The sequence below is a fragment of the Anoplolepis gracilipes genome, chromosome 9 (assembly GCF_047496725.1).
Source record: "Anoplolepis gracilipes chromosome 9, ASM4749672v1, whole genome shotgun sequence".
Lineage (NCBI taxonomy): Eukaryota > Metazoa > Arthropoda > Insecta > Hymenoptera > Formicidae > Anoplolepis > Anoplolepis gracilipes.
In genome coordinates, this window is record NC_132978.1 from 217,501 (window position 1) to 240,043 (window position 22,543).

The 22,543-nt window shown below is 36.9% G+C and overlaps 1 protein-coding gene and 1 pseudogene across 11 annotated transcripts in view; both read left to right on the top strand.

Moving 5' to 3' along the window:
• The first annotated feature begins 4,812 nt into the window (after window positions 1-4,812).
• LOC140669431 (uncharacterized) lies at window positions 4,813-7,254 on the top strand (annotated as a pseudogene).
• Scalloped (TEA domain transcription factor 1 homolog scalloped) overlaps window positions 4,893-22,543 on the top strand; it is a 160,016-nt gene continuing 142,365 nt past the window's right edge. For 3 of the 11 annotated variants that reach the window (XM_072899244.1, XM_072899241.1, XM_072899247.1), the window contains exon 1: window positions 6,572-7,443. Coding sequence is in view for 2 of the 11 variants with exons in the window: in XM_072899247.1 (XP_072755348.1) it covers window positions 7,419-7,443 (25 nt within the window). In the remaining 9 variants the exon portion in view is untranslated. Of the gene's footprint in view, window positions 5,058-6,567; window positions 7,444-20,355; window positions 21,284-22,543 lie in introns of those variants that run through there. The other 8 variants (XM_072899240.1, XM_072899236.1, XM_072899235.1 and 5 more) reach the window with 6 other exon arrangements.

A 22,543-nucleotide genomic window follows, 5' to 3' on the forward strand; every position in this document is an offset into this window, starting at 1 on the left:
TCTCTCTCTCTCTCTCTCTCTCTCTCTCTCTCTCTCTCTCTCGATCGCTTTTTCCCACCTATTAAAGCTCTCGCTCTTCTAATTACCGTTAGGAAACGCGTGTTGTTGGCGTGGCACGATGGCTTTGAAAATTAAGTGTTTAGCGGAATTTCTATCGTTATCTAGTTGTCGCAACGCTCTCGAGTTTGCGACGTAGAGGGAACAATGATCCGCACTAGGTAACCAGCCTTTTATCGTCGAACACATGTAGTTGCGATTTCCGATACCGCAAATATAGTGTGTGTCAGCAAATGTAGCTTTTTGCGTCGGAATCAAGATAGCGATCGAAAAAGTCGATAGAAATGCCGCGGATATTAAAACGAATTATTTACATATTTTATTCTTCTAAAACTGTAACGTGAGAAACGCGAATAGTCAAATGAATAATTTTTTCACATTTATGTAATTAACATTACACGACTTTATTCTAAAGCTGTTCAATAAAACTTCATTCAATAAAAATATCGATATTCTTCTCATTGTCTGAATTATAATTATATTATCGAGAAAATATTTTATTGCGTCATACATTGAAATTATTTGTTTGTTTCAAATTTTTGCCACCACTCATGTAAAGCTTTCTTTTCCATTTTCTATATCTTTAGCGAAAATGGACTTTCTGACAACTAAACAAATAATTTATAACAGTTAATCCAAGTTTAAGTTACAAAAAAAAATTATTTAATTTTTTGCTTCTGACACATAATAATTTAACATAGCTGTAGAGAGATCGCCAGCTTCGATATAAATTAAAATGAAAATTACCACATTAAGCTCCGTTTCGCATCGAATATAGAAATGTTAGCATTTTTCTATTTATAATCAAAACAAAGTACGCATTGTGGTAAAAGCTGCTCGTGATGCTTTGTAATCGCGGGGATTATATCGCGAAAGGTTGCGGCTCACAATTAAACGAAGCGACGGGTGCGTTTCCGCGATGCATCGCGAAAGCAAAGTTTGCATGGCAGAGATTCGGGCATTAACGTAATTAAGTATTTAAAGAGGCACGGTTGTACGAAATCGGAGTCCGGTTGTGCGACGTAGAACGCGTTGAAAACTCTCGTATTAGCTCGGCGGTGCATCGCGTCGCGCTTTACCATGTCGCGCTGCTATAACCCTGGCCCGTTTGTAAACTTTTGTGCGGCACAATGCAACCGACTGACAAAAGGAGCTCATTGCGCGGCAAACGTTTAAAGGCATTAATTACGACCGGGCCTTTGTGCCAGTCGCAAAAGTTAACAGCTCCGGGCATTATTTTCGTACGCGCGTACCGTGTTTCGGTTTGCGAGAGCGAACTGTTTGACATTGTCGTTATTAATCTGCGGCGTTTTCCATTTTGCGATACTGCGCTATTGTATATCGCGCAGCATTTTTGAAATACCATCTGTTTGTTTTTGGGTTACATCATATCGAACAAACGATTTTATAGAAACAAAAAACCCTTTTCAACAAGTGAAATAGAGATTTGTAAAAATGTAACACATACATGTAAAAACATACAAATATACTACATAATCATATGAAAGGAAAATATAATAAAACATGTGCGAAAATTAAAAATATTTTCCATATTAAAAGTTAAATAATTGAGGATTTAAATCCATATATATGTATGTGTATGTATATAACTTGTATAAATAAAGAAAAATGTACCTATAATTCTTTCTGCGCGCCCTAATGTCAAAGAAAATGTTTAAAAAAATAAGAGACAGAGAAAAAAGAGAAAAATAGGGATAAAGATATTGATCATTTGAATAAAATTTATATAAATATCTTTTAACAAAAAAAGTAAAAAATTAAAATTAAATTTCTTCATCCATTTTCATGTAATATCTTAAAATCAAATGGTTTTCTTGAAATTCCAAAGTCGTTTTTCTCAAAACTTTTCTTAAGTTGGTGTGCATTATATTTCAAAAGCCAATTGATCAATTTGTGAACTTTGCACACTTTATCAAAACATGATTTGAGAAAGAGAGAAAAAATTTAAATTTTAAAAATTCACCATTTTTTTACAAATATTTTTTTACACATGTAAAAATAAATTATCACACATTTAAAAATGCGAAATTTGAACTTGAAGTACTGTCATCTTGAAAATTATAATCTTTTTTCGTACTTACGTTCTGTATTTTTATCTCAAATATAAATTAGAGAAAAGTTTTTTTTTTTTTTTTTTTTTTTTTTTTTTTTTTTTTAAAAAATAATAAATATATTTTATATAAACTTATACAACACATGTAATTTCTTCAATCATTAATGAACATTTGTTCATTAATATGATTTATTACATTGAAATATATGTATGTAAAATTCTAAAAGAATCCAAAATGCACCTTCTCTAGAAAAATCTGTAAAAAGACGCTTTTATAGGTGTTTTAAAGCAAATTATTTCTCGAATAATCTTAATTGGTCTTTTAAGAATTTACACCAAGGTCAAGAGTCCTACTTTAAAGTAGCCTTAAAAAGTTTAACCGAACTATTGGAGTTCAATAAATATTATACAAATGAAAAGAGGCATCACAAAATAACCAACGAGAGTCATTCACTCAATATAACCATTAACTGATTGCTTTGTCGACAGATGTATTCATCATGGCAAGTTTGACCATTTCTACTTCGATTTTCTCTTTTGCTACTGTTGATCTTTTATTTAACAATTTTAATTAACAATAAATATTCTTATAAAAAGGAGGAACAATGTAGGCGGCATCAAAATATTTTCGATATTTTTCTAAAGACAATTCTTCGTACAGACAAACCTTGTAATAGCCGATTTATGTTACTAAATTGAAATTTACGGATGGACATAGAATTTTAATAATTCTAACATTACATGCACGATATAAAAATTTGAACTTTTATAAAGTGTTTAATTTTACAGAAAAAAAATTTTAAAGTTATTCACCTAACTGTTATGCGTTTTAAAATCGCATTTGAATTTCGAATGACGAAAAAAGTTAAATAGTAAACAATAAGCAAATTAATCAATCACAATCAGGCATTATTAAAAAGATTATATTGAAAAAAATACTCACTATTGTGATCGATTGATTTTGCTTTCTGTTTTTTGTGTATCTTTGATGACAGATATAAATACAGTATTTATGTTTGTTAGGAGCCTATCTTATATAAAATATAAAATACGCATACCATTGTATTGTATGCATAAAATTATTTTCTTCTATGCATAAAAAAATGAAACGTAAGCGAGTGACGTTTTGAATGCATTTCTACATCTTGAAATAAATGTAGAATGTGAATTTCAAAGAAATTGCTAGAAACATTTCAATACTATGTACTTAATTTAGCTCTTTCTTTGTAACATTAGGCTTTTAAAATACGCATTTCCCCTCTCTCTTCCGGTAAAAGAGCTCTTTCGATATTCAATACAAGCATGTAACAACAAATTAAAAATATATAAGTGTGCAAAAACTAGATAAAAAGAGATGGTAACGTTATAGATTATTACATAAACGCTAAATATAATAAAAAATAAAATGGGGGATAAAAAGGGAATAGGAGCCAAGCTCAGTAATTATGGAGCATCTTCTTATTTATGAAAACTTTAATTGTTAAAATCAATGCTACATACATCATTAAAATTGCATCGATGTGTGCAATGATGAACGTACAATCATGAACAAACGCGTTTCGGCAAATTTTTTGGCCCTTTTCAGCGCAAATACATTAAGTTAATATCAAGAATAATCGCACACAGTCGTGAAAAGTTTTCTGTGTGAATAAATTATCAACGCCAATCATAATCCAGATATATATAAATATACTGTCTCTTCCCTAGTTTGTAGGCCGGGGGATGTGATTCTGTATTTCTGCAGTGCATAATTAATAAACTATTACGTTAATATATATATAGATATATAAATTAAGTTGTGTAATGTTGTTACAGTGAAATAACGCATATATTTACCCTCGATTCATGCGGTTTTATTAGTATCACTACAAATTTAACAAGACTCTCTGGATATAATGTTTCTACTAAAGCGTATGTTGAAGACCGGCAGTTGACAATTAAAAACAATTATTATGATATCCTAGTACTTTCTGAATGTCAAATTTTTGATATGTTATCTACAATGTAGAAACATTCGTTCATGATTGTACACATCGATGCAATTTTAATGATGTATGTAGCTTAGATTTTAATAATGTCAATTAAAGTTTTTATAAATAAGAACTGCTCCATAATTACTGAGCTTGGCTCCTATTGCCTTTTTATCTCCCATTTTATTAATAATACAGAGCCTCTTACTTTGCAATTTAATAAAAAATATATTTATAAAATGAATAAATAAATAAAAAATCTATATTTTTCCACGCTATCAACATTAATCTTATATAATTATACATCATCATTCAATATGCATGAAAAAAGTAAATTAAATAATTAATGTACGAGGTTTCTCTTCAAACTAGAATGTTCAACGCTACATTTTCATTTATTACCGCTTTCGTTTGTAAAGCCTAAAACGCAACCCCTGAAATTCAACAAGTGCTCCTCATTTCCTGAAGAGAGAAAGAGAGAGAGAGAGGGAGAGAGAGAGAGAGAGAGAGAGAGAGAGCGCGCGAGCAAACTCTCCAACATCCTACCTCCATTACGTGCGTGACGCGACTGATTCGTAGCGCGGGGTACGGGGGATAGTTAATGGTGGAGCAGCGAGGGTGGGGGAGAGCTCTCGACAGGAGCAGAGTGGGAGATAGCGAGACGTAGCTTCGGGTTAGCTCGGGCCACCTCGGCCGCGTTCGTGATTCTGGTTTCTCCCGCGACCGCGTAAGCGGTGTCAGCGTGTGCGCAGACCGGCTGCGCAGCAGGCGTGTGCGTTGTCCAGATTCTTTGTGCCATTCCTGGCATACCAAAAACAAGAGTGGTGACCGTTCTCGTATTTACCGTGGTGCACAGTCTCGCGCGCTAATATAACACCGTGTGAATTTCGTTCGCAACAATAAAGGCCATCCTCGTGCTCGTGCGTGCGCCGCCACGTCACACAGCTCGCCTAGTGGTAAGTACACGATACAAAATAATGCTGAAACGCCGTTCGCGAAAGTGCGCGGCGTCCACGCCCGTGTTGTCCTGACGGTGGCGTCGTCTCGCAACGGGCCCGCGCAAGGAACGAATCCGACCGCAGCGACGATATTATCTGCGGAGAGAGAGAGAGAGAGAGAGAGAGAGAGAGAGAGAGAGAGAAAGAAAGAAAGAGAGAGAGAGTGAGTGAGTGAGCGAGTGAGTGAGTGAGTGAGTGAGCGAGTGAGCGAGTGAGCGAGTGAGTGAGTGAGTGAGTGAGTGAGTGAGTGAGTGAGTGAGTGAGTGAGTGAGTGAGTGAGTGAGTCATAGATGGACGAAAGAGAGCGAGACAGAGGGAGCGAGAGACACCGTATGTGTGTGTAATGTTGCGTGTAAGAGAGAGAGAGAGAGAGAGAGAGAGAGAGAGAGAGAGAGAGAGAAAGACACAGAGTATGCGTGTACTGCGTGAGAGTGTTTTCAGCGAGCGAACGAGCAAGTGAACGCGAGAGACGCCGTTATTATCCGTTGTGCGACCGATATTCTCGCACGTTCAACTTGCTTGTCCCAAGCTCGTGCGACATTTCCGGCCAGTCAAGGGCGTCCCTGCGTTTTACTAGTTTTGTCATTTTCAAATTTAAATGAAAAACGATGCGCGAGTAAACGAAGGAAATCGCGCGACCCTCGGAAAGAGTGTGAAAGAGTGAGAGAGAGAGAGAATGAGAGATGAGAGAGAACGGTGACGAAAAAACCATCTACCGGCGCGAAGTTGGCCGTGTTAAAGGTGCTCTCTACTCTCAACCCGTGTGTGCGTTCCGGTAGAGGGCTGTTTACGTCAAGCATCCGCGAATTGGAGGATCGAGGATTCGAAACAGTCCGATCTCCGCATCTCGACTTGTCGCGCGTTTACGTCGAGTGCGCGTCGTGTCAGCTGTGCGTCCGGAACGTGCATCTACGAGAGAGACAAGGTTCCTCGCTCCTCGTCGGAATCGCGCGCACAAGCGCAGCGCAGTTCAACGCAAGGCAACGCAACGCAACGCAACGCAACGCAACGCAACGCGATCCGATCCGACCCGGCGCGAGACGCGGCCCAGACGTGGAGGTTAGGGTGACTCTCTCCTCTCGCGGTCGTCGCGGTGGTGTGAGCCTGCGTGCGCGTTTCCTCGTTGTTTCGGGGCGCGCGAGCGGGGCAGCGCCGTGACAGAAACGCGTGCTGCTCACCGCCTCCTAGTCGCTTGTCCGCCAGCCTGTCCGCACGCTCGTGTCGTTGGCTCACGCTCGTCGTCCGCTCGCGCTCTCACCCGTTCGCTCGCTCGCCCGCTCGCCCGCTTTCTGGTGAATTCGTATGGTGAATTATTGATCCGCGGCGGCGTGTGCGTGCGGAAAAACCGCCGTTGGCTGGAAGAGAAGAAGGTAGGGAGAGGGGTAGCGAGAGAGAGAGAGAGAGAGAGAGAGAAGATAAAGACGGGGGACTGATAGGTTGTTGGAGGGAGGGGGAGGCGATAGCGAGAGACAGAGACAGAGACGGATAGGGAGCCGCGGCGGTGGCGCGAGAAAACGCTTGAAGCTCGAGCATACATACGGGGTGAGACGTGCGCTCTGGTTGGTGTGTCGGTTGTATATTGTTTTGAAAAGTGTCAAGCGCGCGCGCACGCGAATGCACGCGACGCATATCGTCGTGTTGGTCGCGACGCGCCAAGTTGATATACCGCGGGTTTACCGGCGTGATTATCTCCTCTTCTAGACGTGATATCGCGAGCCAAGTGTACATCTTTCTCGTGTCTACCGTCATCCGTCCTGTATTTCGTAAAAAAATCGCTTCACCACCACAATTTGGCGCGCTTACGTTCTTCTCATCCTTTTCATTCCTCCGTTTCGCTTTCATCCGTCCATCTGACTCTCGTATCGTGCGTATGCGTGCGTAGAGACGGAGGAACGAACGCGGGAAAAGCGTGCGTGGGGTAATGTACGCGCTAAGTGTCGCGACGCGATCTGTCGTTGAGAGGAGGTCGGCGAATGTTTCACGGAGTGTGAGAAGAGGATAGGAAGGTCCTCTCGGTTAACCCTCTCGTGCGACGAGACTAACGTGAATCCGCGAAGACGACGTGAACCGCGAAAAAAACGGTGAAAGCAAACTCGTCGTCGACGACGAGAGTGTTAGTAGAGTGTATTGTCGTCGTCGCGAGGTACGACGACGACGACGACGACGACAACCACAACCACGACAACCACGACGACGAGGTCAGCATCGTCGCGTGGAGGGAACGTGACATTCTGTATCGTTTTATTGTACGATCGCTGCTAAGCTCGCTTCGATAAACTCAGAAGGAAGCAACGTCCCACCTTCGCCACCGCGGCTTGGATGGATACTGTGCATTATTTCTGGAGTGAGTTTCTCTTTTTATTGTGCCTGTGTGCGTGCGTGCGTGCGTGCGTGCGTGCGTGTGTACGTGTGTACGTGTGTATGAGAGTCTCTGGCCCTTCGCCGCTCGCCGTCGACAATTATAAATGCATAACGCGAAAGTGGTCTCTGTAAACTCGCGCACTCTGTCTGTGTACACTGCCACAGCTCTTTTTGCTTTCTCTCTCTCTTTCCCTCTCTTTCTCTCTCTCTCTCTCTTTCTCTCTCTCTCTCTCTCTCTCTCTCTCTCTCTCTTTCTCTCTCTAAGCTGAGAAAAACAGAGATGTATCACTATGTAATTTTTCTCCTCGCATATTTGCCACCGTCAGACTCGGAGCGACACACACGCGTGCACTCCTCGCGCAAACAGCTGCGCACGATCATCTCTACCATTGTTTACGAGTCTTTACTATGCGCTTGGCGCGCACCTGACCAAGCGCCTAGAACTCAAACGTCAGCGCGACGAAGTCATCGTCATCTCTTTCATTCTCTCGGTGTGTTTCCACAAGTTTTGCTCAACGGTTTATCTCGTCTTTTACGTCTACATTTTACAAAAGTGACTGACAATGAGATTAATTCTGGAACATTAACCGAGATTGAAAACACTCTAGAGAAAGTTTAGAATTTAAGTGTATAATTTTCTTTCATTATTTTTATTTGAATTTTAATGTATAATACAGTCTTAAATAATTTTTTTTTTTTTTTAAGCAGTAATGCTTGTCGAAATTATGCAAGTGTTTAAGTGTGTTCCAGGGTTAATATTATGTCATACTCTGAGAAATGTAGAATAAAATATAAAAATATAAAAAAGTGTGATAAAAAGATTTAACATTTTATCTATATTAATTTTTCTTTAATTTTATAAAATAGGATGATTCTGATAATAATTACAGTATATGAAATATGTGATAATAAATTATAAATTATTAAAATATAATTTATACAAATACGGCTTAAGAAATACTATACTTTGATAATAAGCAAAATATCACAAGTTTAGGCAATAAAAAAAAAAAACAGATTATATCTCGGAAGATACAAGTTTGGAATTAAAGTCATGCTTGGTATCGACGTTCTTGTCGATCTTATCTAATGGAAAAAGATTGTTTCTCTTAAAGATGGATTACATCAATTAATTTTTACTCTCTACTTAATCTTGTCATGGCGATAGCAGCGATTAATTCGTGGAATTATTGCGTTACATTAAGTTTCCCGAATCGTTTTCTTAAACTTTCACGATATTTGCCAGGTGGTAAAACCGTATAAATCAGCTTTGAATAATTCGTGTAATCTGAAATTGCCACGTTAGTTTCGCGCGTGTAACGATGAATTCCGACATGATCTCTTCCACTATATCGGTTAACAAACGTGAAAAGAAAATACCGAATATGTTGACATATTAGCGAAAATATGTTTTGCGCCGATATACCGTTACGTAAATTTAATCGGATAATTCACCGCGTTATCGCGACGGACGAGCAATCAGATGTAAGTTATAAGTACACATGGGGATGCTCCAATTCAATGAGCTGTCAAAATGTATTTATATTATCAGTACATCGCATATGTAGATATTTCAGTCACTGTTTTCATTAAAAATATTGTACGTTGCTAGTGATAATAAGGGAGAAATATATTGCTACATAATTAGTCAAAGAAATTTAATGCAAATAGCGCGGATAAATAATTCATATATAATTAATTAATAATTACATTGTACAAGATATCATTATCTTTGCAAGATATTTTATTACATTTAAAATTTATCTACTTCCTCTACATTTGATAACATTTTTCATATATATTGATATCTGCGGATAATATTTCGAAGGCAAAATATGATTGTCAAGATTGTTTACTGTCCATATCATGGAGATATTGTGTTTCTAAACAAATGTTATCTCTATAAAAAAATTGCATTGCATTCAGCGAATTCGAACGTGTTCTGAAATTGTATGATCTTAAAAATTAAAATATCGAGTTTTTCCTCAAACTGTAATGAAATTTCTCTTCGAGCCCTTTTAAAGCTGTTCGCGTCGCGATGTTACTTTCACACGCCATCATAGTTTGATTGGGAGCTCGCAATCAAGAGATTCTTGATTCCTTTGATCTTTGTGAGTTTGTTACGCACTCTCTCTTTTTTGCTCTCTTTATTAAAAATAAAATGCTTGTCGTACCATACTTAATTTCGCCCATCCACTAGTCACATTCGATGCGAATTGATGACATTGAATAACGACTCTTGGTTATTGAAAACCACGTGTTTGTATTATTCATGTGATGATCTATAAATATTGCATGTCTTTTGTTTACAATTTGAAGATAAACGCGACGATGATTGTATGTATCTATATATCGTCGTCAAGCGGCCTGTGAGAAGTTGATAATTACGGCTGCGATAAGAATGTTTTCCGTGTTTCACCAATAACTAGCAATTTCCTCTTTAGAGATAGATCCGATCTCATCGCGAATCGTTTTGAGTCGATGACGCAATTGTTTGAAAATAGGCTCCGCGCTTAAAGATCGACGGCATATCGAAGTTTATTCCCGATTATTGCTCGTAGATGGATAAAATATCGCGTTGGCAAATCTATTTTAATAAGAGGGACAGCGCATTTGCATATATAAACTCTTATCTTGCGATATAAGAGCAGTCTTGTAAATTCGAACGTCAGTGCCTGAACAAAGTAAAACATTACATTTATGTAAAAGCATCGTGATATTAAAATGTTGTCAACATTTGTTTTTTTCTCTTACGCTTGTATCATGTTGTGTAATTCGACTTGTACATCAACCGGTTGTGAATATCCGATTCTCGAGAATATCGAAGAAAAATTGCCGCCATGTGAAGAGAGAATGTGCATCGAGCTACGTGATATTTTAATATTCGTCTCGCGCGCGTTTCTCTATTTTCCGCAACGAATATGGCGCCGCAACCAATTGTGCTAACATTTGCGATTCGCTTCCACTTTCTACAAACAGCGTCTCGAGTGCGACCACCGCGGTTCCCGATCGCAGTTACGTTTGTCACGCGTCGAGCAGCAGAATTATAAATTTTTCCGTCATGATATAACAAGAATATTAAAAACTCTTCCGTTGAAAAGAGCTTATGTATGAAATTTTTACGCAAACTGCCTTCTTCGAACTTGTTTTCTTTTTAGAATTTACAATGCAATGTTCGAGCCGGAAATTGCGACGTCGGAAACGATCAAAGAAAACTTTCCCGCAGTTTGTATCCCTGAAATAACTTTTTTTTTTCTTTTTTTTTTTTTTCTTTTTTTTACCATTGAAACTATTACATGTATAAACCGAAGAGAACCGTGTAATATCGCAGCTGTCAAAATCAAAACTTAGTCAAAGCAGCGCTAGTATATCATCTTTTTGAAAAGTTTCTCATGTCAAAAGATACCAGCTGTGTATTGAACGAATAACGGAGTTATCTGTCGTATCTCTTCATTCCGCTCTCAATTCGTTCGAATATAAATTGCGCGAGCGGCATCTTGATTTATTTTCTCGTTTGCTGCGTTGTAATTTAAGATGGCTGATGCAATGTATCGGCAATTTTTAATTGATAAGGGCCGACTCCGAAGTGACGTACAGTTTAGTGGAAAGCTACTTCTGTAGCAAGTCAGCAGGTGCAAGTTGTATCTCTCTTTCTATTCCGCTTCTCTCGCTTCTGCTATGGATGCTGGTCGACTCGTTTCTCTTCCTCGAGTGAGCGGGTCTGAAAAAAACCGATAGCCCCGGTAATATATCGGCGTATGTATTTCGATAAATTCGATATTCAAATCCTCCGAAGAATGCAACTTCTACGAACGATATCGCGTATATCTCTCGATTCTATCTTATCGCGCTGAAGAACGAAAGCCGGCAATGTCGGAAAACAGCGCGAAATGCGCGATTTTATTGCAACTTGTATCGCTTTCCATAAGTATTTCATTGTGTATCTGACTTTTGGAAGAAAGTAATATAAAGGACGACAAGTAGCGATTATTTTCATATCATTTTATTGCGAAATTAATGTGAAAAGTAAAATAATATGTCAATTTTATGCCCATGTAAAAATGCGTTTTTTACGATCTTTGATCGAGTATGCAATCGTATTTTACATTCTATTTTTTATAGGCGAATTTTTATCAATATTTTAATTATTCAACAATGTCACTTGTGAAAGAGGTTGATACGATTTTTCTTACATATATCTTTCAATTTTTTTTACACAAACTATTTTTATAATAGGGTAAACTAGGGTATGATGGCCATAGGCTGTAATTTTTTCAGTAATCGCTACATAGTGCGCTTTTCTAGACATTATCAAAGATAATCGATATTTACAGTAGTTTACGTGCATACATTATTCGAAATAACGATATTATCTTATATCATATTTTTACTTTTGACTACCTGCAAAGTTTTTCATTTGTCCACTAAAACGTCGTCTGTTATAACGTCGAATAACTTACAGTTAAGCTATTGTAATCGACGTTAGACATATTATAAAGATATGTAAATTGTTGTATAATCTATAGTTTTTATTTTCGTTTTCACTATTTTTTTTTTATAAATATTATGGCCATCTTTCCGTCACTATGGTCATCTTTTCCTTAAAAGTTGCTTGAGATGGCCAATGCTTTATGTTGTACTATTTTGATAATATAAAATTTCTATTAAATATTTTCCTTTCAATTTCGATAAAATTACGTAATTTAAGCTTCAGTGAAGATAATATGCCAAACACTATTAAAAAAATAATAAAAATAAAAGTATGTTTTTTGCATTTTAAAAAACTATGGCCATCTTACCCGAGTATACCCTATAACTGTCATTATCATAGTATATTTCAACAGACTTCTCACGCGCGAGCCTCGAGTTATAAAATAATAGCATCATAGCTAGTTTTTAAAGGAAATCTACGAGTGGTTGCAAGCACAGAAAGACGGTATAGATTATTTTGAAGTGCTCGCCCTTTGGCGAAACGATCAACTCTTCTTCACGAGGCAGCTCTCTGCTGCAAAAGCTCTTTGATCCGCGATGTAGCAGCCTTGAATGCAACACGAATCGTGCATTGTTAAATGAATGGATTATTTGTACGCGCGAGCGATTTTTCACTCGGGGCTATAACTTGCCTTTACTCTTTTTTTAGGTTTCTCGATATCATCACGCAATGTTATACAACACCTTTATTATCGGAAAAAATTTCTGTAAAATTTTTTGAAGAGAATTATAAGTGCGTTCCTTGTTTAGTAAACAGCTGATAAGAAATTTCTGTATACCATATATATGCAATTAATATTAAATATTAACATTATACTTGTATACCTCCATTTCGTAATCGATACTTTCGAAACTATTAATTGCAATTTATTGCAGAATAATATTTATATTATTCGAAACTCATCATTTTATTTTTCATGTTAATTTCGCAACTAATAAAGTGATGATATTAAAATGGTCGATATTTTTCATCATTTATATTTCTCTCTTTTTTTTTTTTTTTTTTTTTTTTTTTTTCCTAGAACCAGACACAATAAAACTTCTTATGGAAAAGATGCAAGTTGCACAATACTAGTGTACACATTAGGCGCGAGTTTCTCGCGGATATAAATAGAATGCCTTGTCCCGTTGGTCTACGAAAGGAGCAAATGGATTATCGCGCGCGCACCGACCCTCCGACCACGACTTCTCTTCGGTCTCTTCTTTCTCCTTTTCCGCTTCTTCGTCTCCCGCCTTCCTCTCCTCTCGAATGTTTTACGCTTTTTTTGCTCACGCGCGGCTCTCTGGGACCGGCGGGATCTTGCGTGGCTTTCTATTTGGCGTAGACAGTGCCAAATCGTCAAGTAACTAAAATTATTACCAAAGGTGTACGTACTTTCTTCTCACGTAGGGTTGATTGCGATGTAGATAATTAAATTGTCTTGTGTGCCGCTGCGTATTTAATTAACGACACTTTTGTATGTCTCTTCTTAATGAGATTAAAATAGTCTCACGATTAGTACTTTTCATTTGCGGTCTGTACAGTCTGTAGTGTCACGTGCGACGCGATTTGCAACGGAATATACGGTTTGCGATTCCACCGGGTGGAAAAATCGCACGCTGCATTTGTGACGACTAGGTACACGCGTTTGATCAACCACGCTCGAAGCGTGGATATAAAATATTCATCGGGTTGACGGAAGATTTGCTCTTCGCGGATCTCGATGCTCTCGATACGAGTGCCGACTAAAAAGATCGTTTAGACTTCGATTGATGTAGCATCAGACATTCTCTCATGATTTTTAAGTAAGAATTTGATACTACTTTTAATATGTATTATAAACACACGAAATTAATTTGTGTGTTTATTTTTTATTTGTTATAAATTTATTTATTATAAATAAAAATATAAACGCGGATGTAAGATATTTTTTTTATTTATTATAATATATTGAAAATTGAATTCACGCGATTATATTGATTTTAATCTATAAAGCTATTTTAATTTTGATTTTAATTTTTAAGACAGTTTTAATTTTGCATCATATCGTGTTATTTCACGGTTATGGTATTAGATGTTCTATGAAGTAGTTATGTTCATGACGCTATTTTCCATTTAAACGTTCCTTTTCACTTGATGTTATATTTTATATTTTTACAACGTCCTTATAACGTCTACATAATATCATACGCAAACATCATACGCAACAATAACAATGAATCGCATTAATTTGTATTTAGAATATCGCAACGCGATTTTACGCAAGTCGTAAAATAAAAGACGATATCATGTCACAAGTCGTTGCCTTTAAATAGGTGTCAAATCTTCCTGCATACCTCGGCAGGTTTTAGCGCGAAAAGTCGCTATTCGTGGACCGATTTGCGAAAGGTCGGACGTCACGTGGTTGCTGGACTTTATATATCTAAACCTGTGGTACCAGCCAGCCGGATTTAAAAGCGATTTAAAGCCCTGCTCGTAACTTTCGAACGACTAGTCGCGTCACTTCAGCTTTTCCCGCGCACACCATACTTACCTACACGTGCACATTCACATGTGTATACGCATGGCAGATTAAGCAACGATTAATATCGTTTATCAGTATCATCATCGATTATACGTAATCAACATGTATTACGCGTCTGACTGGTTTTGGCAGTGCGTGAGTCATTCATGCGTCGTCCTTCGCTCGTTTTTGCCGCTTGCTATGAATAATGATTATCCTTTGTGTCAACATCTCATGGTATACGCGGAATTGTAAAATATGTTCTCTTTTATCGATTTTGCGGATCGATTAACAAAATACGTGGATGAAGCCAAAAGATTTGTAATATTTATAATGCAAAATATCAAAGGTAATAGCGACTATAACATTTATAACGCTGAATGTAACGAAAATATTTATTGATTTATATGTATATGTTACATAAACTGATAATATTAAGAATGTATAATTTAGAATAATGTCAGTATCAAAACGAATAAAAAAGGAACAAGTTAAACAATTATTGAAAATAATTTATGCTTGGAGCATTAAACAGTATAAAAAAATCTGTCAGCAAAAATTCACTCGCTTTAACGGTTTAAACATTCCGTAAGATGTACGCGATGCATTAGAATGATAAAACAGCATATTCTTTCTTTTAAAGTTATAATCAGAAGGCGAAATTTAATTTGTCAAAAAATTTTAAAACAAGTATATGTATAATGTGTTATTTCACAATTTTGAGAAAAACAAAAAAATGGAAAAGAATTTTCCTATTAATATTAATTAATAGAATCTTTTAAGATTTATTTTTCTTTAAATTGTTAAACAATAAGTAGACACATGCTATAATTTTTCTGATATTTGTGAACAAATTAAATTAAATTTTTTATTTATTTTTTGTCAAATATTTTAAATAATAATGTAATTGCGGATGGCAAAATTTCACGCAACATTACGAGTGCGAGGCAAATTTCGTTTGAAAAATCTGAAGTTTAAAGTTGAGGCAAGAGAAGCGACAATTCTACAGAAGAAATGATTAGAATCGATAGTCGCCATCGATATTGTAACGAGCGCGATGCATATCGCGGGGTGCGGTCAGCGACGCGTGCGTTTATCTGCTAGTTTAATGCTAACAAACGCGCGCGATTCGATCGCGTGTCGAGTACACGATATGTGCATACGAACGAGAGTAGTATATATATATATATATATATATATATACACATATAAACTCGACTCTTTCCCCTGGAAGAGGGGATTGTGCCGGCCAGAAAATCATGGGGTAGCTTTACCACCTGGTCGACCGCTCCCTCCCCGCTATCGTTGAATATATATGTGTGTGTATGTGTGTGTGTACATACATATGAACAGATATATATATATATATATATATATATATATAGTCAGGATTCCCCTCGCGATTGTCTGCGCCCTATCCATGTCTTTCTCTTTCTCTCCCCGCTCCTCTATAAAATAATACAACACGCCACCGCGGTCTGTCTGCATACCAGCCGAAGTACGATCACGCGATTCGCTCGTATGTATCGGTCACCCGGTATAAACTGTGTGGGAGCCCTTCTCGTAACTACCTGTCTCCCCGGACTCGTACGGATTTTGAACGTAATGCTCAATGTCTCTTTTAGTAGCGTGTCCTATAACATCAATCGCAGGAATACGCAAGATATGCAGTATTGTACGAGAACGATAGGATAGTATTTCTGCAATTTATGCCTATGTACATACTGTATATGCAGTACAGATTACAGATTATGTAGCATGGTACACTGTAATCTAGACATCTTATAAGGCAAGGATTTGCTCGGCCATTTTGCGTTCTATCCGACATATGCTGCATTGTTAGTTGCATCTCTGTCATTATCTTTTGTAGATTCAGCAAACATTTTTTTGTATCTATGAATAATATTTTAGATCGAATATAACGTTTTTCTGCCTGATATTTTTTTCAAAACTTAATCTTATTCGGACATTTATCCTTTAGTTGTTGTCAAAACAATTTTTTTCCTTTAGAAAAACAGGATCAGATATATTTATATTTATTTATTTTTTTTTTTTTTTTTTCATATTATAATTAAAAATTACACATGTCTTATAAATATTATATAAGGTAATTTTTTTTTAATTTAAGTTTTATAAAGAGTCCAAAATGTTGCAATAAAAAAAATAATATTTATCTTTGGAAAAATTATTATTGTATATGAATCTATAAGGAAGGTATTCTTTAAACGCGATGTGAGTATAACATATCCTACTTTGATAGCTCTCGTGAGTGCAAATCGGTATTGCGAAAGTTTAATACGCTCGCGCAGGTAGAGAAAGGAAAGTCAAACCATACAGGATTTATTGTCGTTCGACGACGATAGACGCGAGATATTACGTTATAATTGTTTCGGATAGAAGTGACAGGTAGTCGGAGACGACTAGAGACAGTCCATCGACTCTCGACGCGATGATACTTTTTACTCTGCTCTGCAAGAGCAATAAGTTCTGAATCGACAAACGCTGGTCGATTCAGATCAAAGTACTGATAATAAAGACGCTCTCGATTTCTCTCATCAGTCAGAAGCACTCTCTGCAAGAATCACTTCTTGAAAGAAGCGAACGTGTTACTTCTCTTTTTCTTAATATAAAATCCAAAAAATATTTCCAGTAGTAGACTTTTTCTTTGATTTAAAAAAGAAACACCTAAAGTAACTCGGAATATTTCAATCTCGATGGTTCGATGCGTAAGAGGCAGTTGTTCGAAAAGTCGATGAGTAATATTGCAAATGTATAGGTCGACTGATGTAGGAAGTAAAATAAATAACAGCGATAGCAAGTGGACAGCCAATATTAATTGAAGCGTCAGTTCAAGCAACATTTCTAAGAATCTTGCAAATTTCCTTTCATTATCGAATATAATACTTTTGTTGCGCATTAATGAGCAAATACACTATGCAAAAAAAATTAAAGGGCCACTTTCTTCCATATAAAAAAGGCCAATTTTCAAGTAATTACAACTTCTTTAAAAATAATAGGAATAAGATCAATAAAAAAGCTTTTTAAAGTTTGAAGTTTCTAGTTTTAGAATCTTTAAATAAATTTCAATTCGTTCTATTCGTTACAAAATTGCATTGTAAGAAAGCGACGTCCGTCGATGAAAAATTTTTTCAAAAGTTTGTCCAAGAATGCTGAGTTAAAAAAAAAATTCTAGCACGATTTCATTAATAGGATGTTAAAGAACAGAGTTTTAGCTTTAATTTCTTTTTTTAACGAATGTTCTATAATTTTTTTTTTGCCGAATTATTCATTATTAAAGCAAAATCGAGCTAGGATTTTTTTTAACTCGGTATTTTTGGACAAACTTTTGAAAATCTGTTCAATCGACGGATGTCGTTTTCTTACAATGTAATTTAGTAACGAATAGAAAGAATTGAAATTTATTTAAAGATTCTAAAACTAGAAAACTTCAAACTTTCAAACGCTTTTTTATTGATCTTATTCCGATTATTTTTAAGGAAGTTGCAACTACTTGAAAATTGGTCTTTTTTTATGTGGAAGAAAATGGCCCTTTAATTTTTTTGCGTAGTGTGGCTTCTATAAATCACGATAAAAATATATGCGTATTTAATAAATAAATTTAATTAATGTAATCTTATATTTATATCGTAAAATGTTTTATTCCGTTTCACACACTTACGTAGATGGCTCGCAATTTCTTTAATGGTTGCTTCGCGCGCATTCACGGACGGAAATTACGATGAAAATAATTTTGCGTGGCTTAACGCGTGCGAAAGGATAATCGCCGCGGATCAATCGACTAGAAAGTCTTGGGAGCGTGAAAAAATTTCGCTCGATAGCGGATTTCTCGCCACGACGACCTCGGGGCGATATCCCGCTCTACTATATATCCTCTCGCAGTTAATTGTCGCTTGATATTTTCTAGAAAGCCCACGAGAGGATCGACAGGCATGCTGGCCGTAGTATTATACTAGCAGTATACGAGGGCAGGGTTGCAAGGATATAAACAACAACTCTCTTGCCGTGTACAATGGCCACCTCTTATCGCAGGGGGTGGAGGTGGGTGGGGGGGGGGGACTCGTTTAAGAGACGTGATTTAACGCGCTGCGCATACCGCGCGGGTATCGGCAGGTCGACCGGTTAACTAGAAAGTTGAAATATCTGCAGGAAATCGTGCCGATGGATTTCTCATATGAATCGATGATGGTTTAGAAGCGATCTCGATCAGCGCGAGGTCAGCGCGCGAGCGATTCGTCAAGGTGATCGACGAGTTCTCTCCCTGTTGTAGAAGCCTTGCGGTCACGCACATATATACACGTGTGTGAAATTCATGCGATCGTTGAAAGACGATAAAAATATTTTATCGCGGAAAGATTGTTTTTTTGCTAGTCGTTTACCTTGTATCATAAGATAATTTTTATTCAAGTATTAAACTGGACGCTATAACTATAAAGATGATATACAGCTAATTTTTGTGCCGCATGTAATTATATGTAAGCTCATAGTGCGCTGTATTTTTCCTTAAACAGGTCTACAGGCTTATATATAATTACATTCTACATAAAAATTAGCTATATACTTTTATAGTATAGTTAAAAGTAAAGCGCCTAATCTGCGTCAGTCTTTACGATTAAATCGTAAAATTTCGAAAAAGAATTTTCTAGTAGATATTATTTTGTAAAAGAGCTCTCTTATATAAATTGCTTTATAACTTTTTTGCATTATATTTTGATTTATATTTTTTATATTGACGTTAATTTGTTGAAGTGCTCTTGTTATTGAATTATTATTATAAGTAATTAATAATTATATAATAATATGCGATATATAAACACATATATCCGTAATATGTATAATATTTATAAATTATTAATTATCAAAAAAGTTAGCAAATATTTATAATGTGAAATATTCAAATTTTGAAGTACCATTTTTTCTCTCCTTTATTTTAGAGATTTCTAAATCTTTGCTTGAAATGAAAAATGCGAAGAATGCGACTAGTTTTTAAACTATTTCTTCAGAAATTAATTAAAAATTTTTTTCTACTAAAATATGTGTAATAAATTGTTGTGTTATGCGTTTTATTCAATTTTCTTTTACCGGGAAACCAGAAAGAATCGAAGTGCGATGACATAGCCGGCGAGATGGTGCTGATTTTATTTCAAGGATGAATAGGGGCTTATAGCCTCGGCACTATTTCCAACGGTCCATTAGTTCATTGACTAGGAGAGGAAAAATGTAATAAACCGCGACACGTCGCGTCTTCCTCTCCCGACGCGATATAGAACCTTGCACGGGAGAAAAATTAAATTGCTTCGCCTTCTTTTTCCCCGCCGTTCTCTTCGTCTTCGTGAGTAATGTAGATTCACGATTCGCTATTCAACTTGACAGAGTTTCCGCGTGGAAAATTCTTACTTCCGCATCGTTCCGCGCAAAGCCTTCATCTAATACGAATGATGATTAATTTAGAATAGATAGAAATCAATTGGCACTATTATTAAGGTTTATTAAAATTTCTTGTTACTATTTATGTCAATAAATTAATGAAAATAAATATTAAAAAATAATATCCAATAAACGCTATATTTAAAAAATAGAACCTCTTACGTACGATATCTCAAAATAGAAATAAAATACACAGTTTCTATTGTAAAGATAAACGTTACTAAATTTAGTACCTATACCGTTTCACATCTTAATTAATGCTCACGCAACATGTTTTCGCACGATATACGCGGAAATTCGATCGAGGTAAGCGAAACGCGATGGAAACGGGTTTTACAGTTACGGCCTGGTGTTTACGAGAATCCTCCCTATTCTCTCTCTCTCTCTCTCTCTCTCTCTCTCTCTCTCTCTCTCTCTCTCTCTCTCTCTCTCTCTCTCTCTTTCTCTCTTTCTCTTTCTTTCTCTCTGAGTATAAATGTTATTTGCACGTGCAAGAGTATGTTTGTACATTGTTCTCTCTCTCTCTCTCTCTCTCTCTCCCCGTTCTTCTCTCACGACTGTTGCCACCCAGCATCGTCGTCCTCGTTGTCGTCCTCGACGACGAGGGTGACGATGGCGGCGACGGTATTGCATTAACACGCTCGAATGGAAATTGCAGCATCCTGGTCATTCCGACGTTTCGCGGACGCGTTTACGACGTCGTTCCCTCCGGTTTTAATGAACAATGAGAAGGACGGGAGATGCGCCCACGCACCTTTTCGCCGTCATCGGAATTGCAGGTCGTACGAGTTGAAACTATGCTGATTAATGTCCGATAGTGATCCGTTAAATATCGAACGGTTAAATTCAGCGAGATGGTTTTTAGAAAAATATTTTTTCATTAATAAATATTCAATGTGTCAAGATATATTTATAACATATATTTACGTATAAAATCGTGAATGTTATATATTATATATTATTATATATAATTATTTTAAAAATTATAAAAATTTAAAAAAAAAAAATAATTTGTTCATATTTTTTATTAAATATACAAAATACAATATTTAGCCGATGCAAACAAAAGAGATCTTTCCCGTGGATTTTTGAGATTTATTTTATCGACTCGACGTGGAGATTTCGTAAGCTAGTGTCACGATTTGTTTGCTCCGTCAAAGTTTAAGCTTTATCGGTGTCAGTTTAGTCGACGTCGATGCTTCCTTGGCGTGTACACGCGCATTTCGTAGAACCGATCGGGCGCGCGCGTTGCCTCTGTTCACCGTGGAAAATCGCTGACGAGGGGGAACTTTCTAAGTGCACGGCTGCATAATCTATCCATCGCATGTCGGGCCGCCGTTGTGTACACACGCGTGCGCGTGTACCGTGTACGATCAACTTTCGACCTCGATGGAAATGTAACAGGTAGTCTCTACAGTTTTCTCCATCTTTCTCTAACGTACAGGTACGAAGGAAACTATGTTTGGATTATAAACACGTATACGTAATAATTTATGCAGCTGAAACACGTACGCGCTGCGGAAAATGAAAAAATCATTACGGTTATCGATCTCTATCGAGTCGCTGTATATTTTTACGAATTCCGCTTGTGTTCCGATAACGTTGTAATTTTCCCGTTATCAGTTGCAACGTACGAAAGCTGCTTGTAATCAGTGCGAGCGATGGTTTCCCTGGATTCGTTATCACACGTGCCAGGCAGATATGCTAAGTGACCATTGTTGGTCGCCTCATGTCATAAGCTTGTCTACGGAAACCGCAAGGTTAATTAAGAGGACTTTGGGCGCTATTCACGCTCACAATAAGGCAAAAACAATGTTTCTTTACTCGGCAATTTTCCAACGGCAAGGCAGATTACATCAGATCTTCGATAGTGCTATTTTTTGCTTCGCATACCACGAGATCGTGCATGTCGATCGACGCTTCGAGAATTTTTCGGCCTCCTCTCATCCGGAGAGTTTTAAATTGCTTATATATCTTACCCGTAGCAAAACGAGTTTTGTATTCCATTCAACTATTATGCGGTAAAGAGCGATAAAGTCGAGTAATGTATGCAAATCTTTCCTTCAACAATAGAGTTAATTACGTTTAATGGCGTTATTGTAACTGCGCGTTTCAACATGCCCGAATAACCCAATTGTACGCTTCTCTTACTATTAGAGTTAGTCATTATTATACCAGTAAAAATTATAATAATAACGTCCGCATATATATATATATATATATGTATATATTATATATGCTAAGAAATAGCTTTCATATTTTAGCGAAAATATTAAGCATCGATAACAACGCGAGCATTTGATGCAAACTCTCTGAACGTTAAACGGTCGAACGGCGAATTTCTAGAAATAATTATTAACCGTGAACGATAATAATCCTACGCGTACATATATTCGCGAGTTCCACGAAGGCCACTTACCTACCTACGCTTGGAACAATATCAAAAGCGCGATACGCAACCGTCCAGAAATTACGACGGTCGTCTACTTGACGGCCCTCGCTCGCGCGATATGACGTCACTTTACACTTTAACTATTACTATGTTGCATCGGGGAAGATTTACAAAGTTTAGGCGCTACTTCAACCACCTTCTTACACGCACGGATTCGGTTTATGGAAATACACGTGTGTTCAAAAGTTTCTGGCTGCCGTTCGCAATTGTTC